The sequence below is a fragment of the Bacillus rossius genome, chromosome 13 (assembly GCF_032445375.1).
Source record: "Bacillus rossius redtenbacheri isolate Brsri chromosome 13, Brsri_v3, whole genome shotgun sequence".
Taxonomy (NCBI): Eukaryota; Metazoa; Arthropoda; class Insecta; order Phasmatodea; family Bacillidae; genus Bacillus; species Bacillus rossius.
The window spans coordinates 39,857,514-39,868,086 of NC_086340.1; the positions used below are offsets into that span (position 1 = coordinate 39,857,514).

The 10,573-nt window shown below is 38.8% G+C and overlaps 1 protein-coding gene across 1 annotated transcript in view; it reads right to left on the reverse strand.

Annotated features, from left to right (window-relative positions):
* Positions 1–2,753, reverse strand: part of LOC134538458 (protein APCDD1-like) — a 178,365-nt gene extending 175,612 nt beyond the window's left edge. The window contains exon 1 of the mRNA XM_063379785.1: positions 2,624–2,753. Coding sequence (XP_063235855.1) covers positions 2,624–2,666 — 43 coding nt within the window. The 5' untranslated portion in view covers positions 2,667–2,753. The remainder of the gene's footprint in view (positions 1–2,623) is intronic.
* Between the last annotated feature and the right edge of the window lie 7,820 nt (positions 2,754–10,573).

The following is a 10,573-nucleotide window of genomic DNA, read 5'->3' on the forward strand; positions in this document are numbered from 1 at the left end:
CTTTAATAAATTTTGGGCAGTTTTTAAATGGCGTGTTGACACCCGAAGTAGGAATTTAAATAGTCCAACGCCTCAGCTGTCAATCACATGACCTGAATCCAATAGATAGCCCGAAAATTTTCATCCGTCCATCCGTCAAAAGACTGGTAACTTCGTACATTTGACGGACGGATAGATTAAAATTTAACCTCCAAAATGTCAGCAAGGTTTTTGCGTGTCAAATCTAATTATTTTAGAAGGTTTTTGTAGTTCGTTTAATTTTTTAGCTACTTCCATATTAATTTATTAAGTTGCGTTTGAACACGTGTTACAGAATGTTATTTTTATAACAAAACTCGTTCGATTCACAGAAATTAAATTAATTACGCATGTTAACTCTGAACTTATTTAAGATAAATACTAGATTGGAAAATAAGTTTAATTTGTTATTAGGGTATAGCTTACATGATTTTAAAACTAATCTAATCATACAAGATATCTCTTCAAAATTTAAGTTTTCTCTCTACAGTTGGCAGCGGTTAAATGGGAAAATGTAATGACGGATAAGCGTAATGTCAAACGCTCGGCAATTGACTATGGTTTTTGGAATACCTCATTTTTATTGACTTAATGAATGATAAACTTAAAATTATTAGTTTGATTACGAAGGCTACATACGAATGGTTACCAAATTCTAAACTGTAGGCCTATACCACATATGATTTCATGCTTTCAGTGCATGCTACGATTGACATAAAAATCAGTTTTTTTAAGTTTATAAAAATCAAATAACTACTTGGTTATTAGGAAAAAACCTTATAAACAAAATAAATAGTTATTTAATAAAATTCTTTGGACCTACGCCATTGAGGTTCTGCATGTTTATCAAGGAAAAAATTCAATTCAGAAATAAGAAACCCTGTACAACACAGCGTAAAGATGGACCCAACGATGAAACTAAACAGTTGTTATGGACAACACAGTAATTATGTTCGTGCCTGATGATGGGCACAGATGCCAGCTTCCGAAACGACGCAACTGTTTTGTATTAAATAAAAAATCCTCATTGTATGAATATTTAAAAAAAAAAAAAGGATATATTGTGAATTTATTTATTATCATGTGAAAAACACGAAATACAGTGTGTCTATTAAACAATGTTCCAGTTTTAATTGAATATTATAACAGTTTCATTTAGACTATTTCCAACAAATCATACATCAAATTTAAGGTACACTAACCTAGTTTTCCTAGCAAGTTTTCCTTCCTAGTTATACGGCACACATACAACCTACAGACCAAATCTTCCCACACTTTACTTAACACATATGGATTAATGGAAGCAATAGCCTCTTTAATTCTGTGTCTCAACTCTGGCAAATCATTAGGTATTGGCAGAACGTAGACAAGAACTTTAATAAACTTTCAAAGAAAAAAAAATCGCCTGGCATTATGTCAGGTGAACGTGGATGCCAGCGGAAAAGAGCTCTTGTCGTCTCGACCATTACGACCAATCGAACGGTCAGGGGCTCCATCATGTTGCCAAATAAAGTTTTCAGGTCCAACCTGTAAGAGCCATTCTTTCGCTCTGCAAGCGAGAAGACAACAAAGCAGTACTCGCGCATGCTCTTGTCTAAAACTGTTTTGGGTTACTCTTCAATAAATTGTGGCCTTGAACCAACACACTACGACGCTTACAGTTGACACTGTTCAAGATTATGACAGGGACATTCTTCAATGGACACGCTGCATCAGAAGCCAAACGGGTATGGATAGAGACTGGAAAAATTCGCGTTTTCGATGACCTCTAGGATAGACTCCACAACCCTCTACATACTCAGGCAAATGCCACTTGCTCATTGGCTATTGACTCGTGACACTTGTCAACTGGGACGCTTGCGATTCGATACTTTTTTGGTTGAAGGTTTGCCATTGGCTAAAAGTCCTTCAGATAAACTGTAAGCCAATCACAGAAGCAATATAAATGTACAGTGGTTTGGATTCTAGCATATCGTGAAATGAATCCGCGAATTTTTCCGGTCTCTAGGTATGGAGCATGCAGATTTCGCGAAAAGATTTCGAGACTAGATGAAAGTTAAAGGCACTATAGCATCGTCTTGTGTTTCGTGATTGGGTGAGTTTCTCCCAGGTACATATCGATTGTAACAACACCAATCGCAGTGATTCAGCGCGGAAGCAAACGCGTCATGACTGGCTCCGGTCAAACGGGGCAGCGAATTCTCTCGCCAGAAGGCCGCCAGTCACCAGGAAGAAACCACTGGTGCGGATATACCTTGTTGCAGCTTAGATCTTTTTCGCAAAAAAATGCCTGCCACTACAAACGGGCGAGTAATTGATAGAGACCGGAGAAATTCGCGGATTCATTTGGCGGTAGGCTAGACTCCAAACTCGTTCACCTTCATTCTGAGTCAGTGATCGGACCACCGTTTACCTGAAGGTCTCTAAGCCAGTGAAAAACCTTCAACAAAAGAAGAATCAAATCACAAGCATCCCAATAGACACGTGTCACGAGTCATTATCCAATGAGCAGGTGCAATTTGTCCTAGTACAAAGAGGATCATTGAGTCTATCCTATAGGTCATTGAAACCGCGAATTTTTCCAGTCTCTAGTAATTAGACTCACCTGCGAGGCAGAGGCCCAGGGCGCACAGGGTCCAGAAGGTCATGGCGGCGCCTCGTGTAACATGGCCGGCCCGCGCGCGGCGACAGACGCCCGGGAACAGAACTGCGGACTGCCGAGGCAACCCGCTCCGCTCCGCGCACCCGACTGACGGCGTCGCGCGCACCGCGCAGGGCTGGCGGGGGACCCCCACCCCTCCTGCTCCGGCCCCCTCCGTCTAGGAGCGAGGCCGGCGTGGAGGGGGCAGGTCCGGTTACCTCCCTTCCCCTCCCCGGGAATTCCGCGATCCTGTCACAGGAACTGTCGCCCACCCGCGGGGGCGTTGTCTTGTTGCCTTGTTCCCTTGTTCCCTTGTTTACGGGACGGTATAGTCTGTCTTAGGGCCAACTGGCGGCCCGCCTACAGCATCATTCAACAAAGAAACTCACCGTTAGGTACAGTGGCCGATACAGCAATTTTTTTTTCGGTCCCTGCGAAGGAGGAAAAGGGATTTTGAAGGGAAAAAAATACAATTTTAACACATGTACTCAAAAAAAAATACATTACTAGAGACCGGAATAATTCACGAGTTCATTTCGCGATAGGCTAAAATACAAATAGTTATACCTCAATGCAGCCTCTGTTATTGGCTCACAACTCACCTAGATGACTCTGGGCCAATGAGAAACACCCAACCAAAGCTGTATCGAATCACAGGCTGCTACGTTGGGACGTCTCACAATACAGCAGCCAATGAGTGGGTGGCATTTGACCGAGTGTACGTAGAACTGTGGAGTTCATCCTACAGGTCATTGAACCCGCGAATTTTTCCGGTCCCTATACATTACTATTGACACTAGCACTCTGACATTAGGGCCTACAGTAGAAGCTGTAGGCAACGTGGCTTTTTACACAGTAACATACTGTCTTCACTGATATTTTGCAAACTTTTTTCATAATTTAGGGAAGGGGGAGGATATAGCTCCTTAACTCCCCCTTCCGTGTGTGCCACTGGTCAGCTATACTGTCATGTATTGGCCTTCTTTGTTTGCATGTAATGAAGCAAGCGGACAGCATTCAGAAGCAGAGTATTCCTATAGAAATAAAAATATGAATAATATTTATATAAGCTATAAATTTTTTCATGATAATCCTTTTAGATAGATTTCAAACAAATACTACCTATTGTAGTTGTTATCACGGTGCTAATTTCGAAAATTTTTAAATAGTTTTTAGTTTCATGGTTCATAGATCCCAAAACCATCGACAACTCAAAAGTTTATATATATATATCACAATTTTGTGGACACTATAACTGTCGCAATTTTTCACAAATCACTTCCAAACTGATACACAAAATCTAATAGTGGATACTCTCGCACCAGTTCGTTAATGGGCAATATCCGACCAAATGGTATGAATGGGGATTTTTTTTTTGTAAAACAAAAATGGCTGTACTGCCACAATGTGGAAGATACATCAGTTTGAACGTATTATAGTAGTATACAAATGTATTTTCTGGGACAGGCGTCAGGCGGTGGAGCTGTGTGTCCTTTCCGCCATCTTGGATTTTGACGTCACGGCGGCCATTTTTGACTCAAAATTCCTCAAAATTCCTCAAAAATGACTCAAAAATTCCCGTTTTAAGAAAAAATTTCCCGTTTTCGAGGGAAAAATTCCCGTTTCGAGGGAAAATTTCCCGTTTAATTCCGTAAAAATCCCAGCAGCTATAAATGTCCATATGTAGGCTTAAGCATCCATGTCTACAGCCTCAGATAAGCCTCATCATGGATTATGACGTCACCGTTACAATTTTCGTTACGCCCTCCATCTTGTAAATCCACAATTTTTATGTTAGAAAATCGGGAAAAATTTAAAAAATCATTAAAAAAATTATTTGATCGAATTAAATAAAAATCTTAAAAACCACTGTTGCAGTTATCGTTACGGTCGCCATCTTGGATTATATAAATGTTGAATATTTCGTTACACCCACCATCTTGGTTGAGTACCATGTCATTCTTACACTTTACGTTACGACCACCATATTGGATCCTATTAATGTTGCAATTATCGTTATGGTCGCCATCTTGAAATTTAGACGCCATCTTGGAAATCCGTAATTTTTATGTTAGAAAATCGGGAAAAAATTCCAAAATTCATCAAAAAATTAACTTAATAGAATTCTGATTGATTATATCGATTTCCGTCCTTGGTTCGAAACCGGTGAGGGCAAAAAATAAAAAAATCAGATCCTTCCTCCACAGAAGCCACCTTCAGACTGACCTACCACCACCAATAACAAGGTATTTACCATCAGCTGGTATGACGTCATGTCCGCCATCTTGTCTTTGTCCGCTGGAGGCATTCATCTTGTTTTCGTCTGCTAGAGTGTGCTGGCGACATTTACAATTCCGACAATGTGAAGCAGTCTGTTAAACACGGTATCGCGAGAAACTATGTAGGAAAGAAAAAGATTATGCAGGCAAAGAATCTGGCTGGTCTCTGTCTTAAGTAACCCAATTGGAACTAAGAATCGGTCAGTTCAAGCCAATGCAGAACAAAATGTTTATAAGATTGATAACTTTAGCAAGTTTTCCTGTAGTAGAGTAGAAATTATGAAATAAATTTTTGTTTGTAATTTTTTTATTATTTCTTGAACATGTAATTTTTTGGTAATTTCAATTAAATAAAAGTTTTTGCATTGACCCAGAATTGAAGCAAAGACAGTAATCCATAGATTCATGCAGTAAATTAATGAGTGAATTTTTTTATAATTTTTGGAATTTTTTCCGAATTGCTAGGTTGATTATCACATATTTTCAATATGGCTGTCAACATATCATCATCGGCTTACTCTAGAGGCTGGCAGTAGAGCAATTTAAGCCTCTTTTAGGACTTACCATATTTATTGAAATTAATATTTTTTTCCATTAAAATTAAATTATTGTATTGGTCAAGTATCAAACATGGATAGTAACCGATCGAATCAATCAGTATAAAAATGAGTGTTTTTGATTAATTTCGGAATTGTTCCCTAATGTTTATCTAAATAATTACGAATTTCCAATATGGTGCCCATATGTCTAGATGACAGGCTTCACAGTAATAAATTATTACTGCACTCTGGCGAGAAACATTAAACTAACATGGTGGTAGCGCACTCTAGCAGACGAAAACCAGATAGTGGCTTCTAGCAAACTATATATATATATATATATATATATATATATATATATAATTCTTGTAGAAATGTAATCTTACTTCATACCTACGTGTCTTGTCTTCGGAATAGTTTCTAAAAATATTTGGTTCTCGAAATGAGTGAATACTGAGTTAGGGAGTTGGGGTATGCTATTGTCACCATTTTAAATATTGGAGTCAAACTGAAATTGAATATATTTTACATTTTACCCTCTGGATGTATTTTATTTTCTGTAGTAATGAATTTTGACGCCAATTCCTTGCTAATGTGTTGTTAACACAATTGTTTAACGAAACTAACTTCATGGTGATATTTCTACGATTCTTCCCAGCGAGTTCCTCTCAAGCTATTACACTAATATCTGTCATCAGCTTCTAAACAGTTTGTTTGCGAACCGTTTGCTATTCAGAGTGACTTAGCTTTAAAACGGTCACCCACACAGTAGGCTCACACTTGACAGTCTTCAAATGGTCCAACGTTTATTGTATGATTATTGCAATGGGTTGTACTGCACGTCATAGAGAAACCTCAATATGGTTCACAGTTTAACTGAAGACTTCTGTACCAATTAAAAATCTCCAACCAAAGAAGTATGATACCTATCACTTGAGACCGGAAAAATTCGCGGATTCATTTCGCGGTAGGCTAGACTCCAAACTCGTTCACCTTCATTCTGAGTCAGTGATTGGACCACCGTTTACCTGAAGGTCTCTAAGCCAGTGAAAAACCTTCAACAAAAGAAGAATCAAATCACAAGCATCCCAGGTAACGCGTGTCACGAGTCATTATCCAATGAGCAGGTGCAATTTGTCCTAGTGCATAGAGGATCGTGGAGTCTATCCTAGAAGTCATTGAAACCGCGAATTTTTCCAGTCTCTATTATCACAAGCATCCCAGTTGACAGATCTCACAAGTCAGTAGCCAATGAGCAGGTGGCATTTGCCCGAGTGTGTAGGGGATTGTGGAGTCCATCCTGGAGGTAGTTGAAACCGCGGATTTTCCAGTCTCTGCTCATTGCTGTAGATCCTGGGGGGAGGGGCAGGGGGGCCTGTGGACCCCCCCCCCCTGGAATTAAGAAACCCCTCGCTGAGGGCACCCACTTGTCCTTGAACAAACGTGACTGCGAAACGGGGTTGATAAACGTAAATGTCAAACCTATGCTTTTTTTTGAAAACTTTATGTACATTTTAAATTTTCCTGCTTATTGCATGCATAAAGGCCAGGTACGGGCAATGTACAACATACAAGCATCCTAGCCCAAGATGACTTGTGTCGGTTTGAAACCCAATCAACAAAATCTCTGGCCGCGCGCACCCCTCCCTGCGAATTTCCGCCCCCCCCCCCCCCCCCCTTTTTTTTAATCCTTCAGATTTGCACCCCTGATCACACCAACACACTGGAAGCAAGCATAAACAAGCCGATGTCATGAGTCAAATAGACAATAAAGAGAATTCTGTGGAAGGAATTAGAAAAATATCACAGGACGCAGCGCGCCAACGATGAGACAGCTGCAGCAATTACAGTAAAAACGGACCAAAACAACAGCAACGACCCGGAACAACGCAGCGACGCACAGGTGAATCCAACGATGAGACTAAACAGATATTCCGGACCACACAACAACGTTTTCCAGAGGTTCTTGCATTATTGAGGTTTCTCTTCGACAATACAGTGCAAACCGGAAATGGCGTATGTTATAAAAAAAATTGAGCGTATCTTTCAGCACTCGCCAATGATGTGTAAACGTCTTATCTCGGTAACGAGCAAAGTTGGCAAATAAAATTATAATACGAAACTCGGACACCACATATAACGTTAAATTCTTAAAAATAATGCCGAGAGTTATAAATACGTGAAAAGTATTCATTTACGGGTAAAACAATAAAAAAATTCCCTTTTTAAAAACTATCAATATTAATTCTGTTTAACAAGCTGGTACCTACTGTTGACTAAGGGCCGATATTATGACCTCCGGCTAAATCCTCAGGTTAGCTAGCCTTCATGTTAGGCTAGCCTCCGGTTAACGAACGAGGGGTGTATTATGACCCATACTTAGCCTGTGGTTGGCTAACCGGAACCTGACGAAGCGTGTGGTGTAATAATGGGTGTGTTGGTAATGAAATAAACCAGGATTTGGTAACTTTTGTTGCAAGACAGTTTTTTTTTCCTGGTAGAAAGTTAGTCAGCTGTTTGTTTGTATTGTGATTCGGAAGGTTTACAGCTGCAGTAAAGAAATATGCCGCGAACTTTATCTTGCAACAGATATAATTAAATTAACCAAAAACTACTTTGACGTCAAACCTGCTTTGTATTAAACCATAAAATTACAATCTACGATTCAAAACCGTGTGTTTTCAACTTTACTCTTGTATTGAAACTCATGATTTTGTTAGGTTATATATTAAGCCAAAACTAACGAAGTAATTCTATACAAACAAATAAATAGGGATGACATTTTTGCTAGAGAACACTTATTTCTTTCATAAATTTCTTTCATAATCAAATTATATAGACCCTGTTTCGGGAAAATACATTGTCGATTTTCATTTCACTGGTGTAGGTTTCATTTTTGTACTAATAGTTTCGTATCACGTATCCAAATTAATCCGATCCTGATGGAATTAGTTTGTGGTATAGGATGCTTGCTGTTTTAATTTAGTAGGTCGAGAGATCCTAGACATATTCACTGGAGAAATAATTATGATTGTAAAATGTATACGAAAGAAATACATTTTTACAAGACCTGACATAATTTGTTTGCATCGTGATATGTTACGGTATGTTGTGTTATGTACAGGATTTTTCAACATTCTAAATTAAAATAGCAAGTATAATGTAAAACAAGACCAACATATAAAGAGTCATGCCGATAGGATCAAAGGATAAACTTGGATACGGGCAAGGGCGCCCATACCCGGGGGCAGGGGGGGGCCGTGGCCCCCCCCTAGTTTTCAGGGAAGGAAAAATATATAGTGTAGTCAGGTGTTTTACTTTAAAGAAAATTATTTAAATTCGGTATTATGTAGAAATGGTTCAACACGAAGATATTATTGTATATCGTTTTTTACACGTCTACTTCATTTTTTATGTTAGTTCAAGCATTAGTTTCTGCTGCTGCGATATAAGGTGTTGTGTACAGGGAGAAAACGCTGTTCAAGCGCAACGCCCGTGGCGAGTCATTCCCCTTCGTAATCCCGCCCAAGCTCACGCGATAACACAACACAACAGATTTAGACAAGTCAGAGTTAGACGACGCGACAGTTGACATGTGCTTGTAGACGGCAAAATGTTTTGCTACTTTTTCGTCATAATAATGTGAATGTTCACAAATAACTTCTCAAAACAGAGATTTTTCAATAGTCTTTAGATCTACATTTTTCTGCATCTGGTCTAGATTTATTTTAGTGTATTCAGTCAGTATAAATAACTTAAGTGTAAATAAATCAGTGAAAAGTGTAAAGATAAAAACTATTGTTATTATGTAGTGTTTCTTAGTTTTCCTCATTCGTCACATCCGCTCAGAATATTCACAATTTTTAAGGTAAGCTAACACCTTTAAAGTTACTCAAATAAGAATTATTGTTCAGAAAAGTCTACAACGTAAAATTTATTTTGGAATTTTGAATTTAGAGGAAAACCACTTTTTCCCTTCAAAAGTGTTTAAAGGAATAAGGATTCCGCTACCTTCAGTAGACTCGGAAGCAATTTACACTGGAATCTCGATTTTACGTACGCTCACGGTCGCTTGGATTGCATTCGTAAAATCGTTATCTTCATAAAATTTTAAACACCCCATCCCGTGAAGATACATGTTATAATTTATTTAACGGAATATATATAATATTAAATAGTAAAAACAATGACTGCCGTCTGCCCTCTGCCCTCCCCTGCGTTCCCCTTATTTTTTTTTAACTTTCCACAACTTGCCTCATTGCACGAGTGATATAAAAGTGACATCACAGCGACTAAACACAGTTGCACCACGCATTGCATCATGTTAACTTTTGTGTGGTGACAGTAGGTTGTCCGACATGCCTTTCTTGGATATCTTTCCTTTTCGTAAGACGCGTGCTACTAAAATAAATTTATATTTGAGTTTGCAAACTTGTCCACTCCTTGCCAGAGACGACTGAACACAGACGAGACTATCCAGGGTAGGGTTGATGAGCTGGAAGAATTCCCTGCCTTGCATTTTTATGGACTTTACCTTATCATATTTATCAGTTAATCTTTAACAGATCGGCTTGAAAAATATTAATGAACGCACTTTTAGTAACATAATCGAGGAGAACAAGCACACAGTTCAGTGTACACCTGTACTGTTTCATAAAAGTGATCATAGGTAGGGATTGGAAAAATTCGCGGTTTCAATGACCACTAGGATAGACTCCACGATTCTCTATGTACTCGGGCAAATATCACCTGGCTATTGGCTACCGACTCGGGACACCTGTTTATTGCGATTCTTATGATTCGATACTTCTTTTGTTGAGTGTTTGCCATTGGCTCAGAGTCCTTCAGGTAAATTGCGGTCCAATCACTGACGCAGCATTAAGCTAAACGAGTTTGGATTCCAGCCTGTCTCGAAAGGAATCCGCGAATTTTTACGGTCTCTAATCATAGTCTTATTTGGTGAAGAAAAACGCTGCTCTGTAACGACAGACATTCATTAAAAACACAGTACATTTTAGTGCGAGCATACCTTGAATTTGTGATAGCCATAGGGAATTATTTGTTTGTATAGTAAGTTAAAAAAAAGCTTAGTTAAA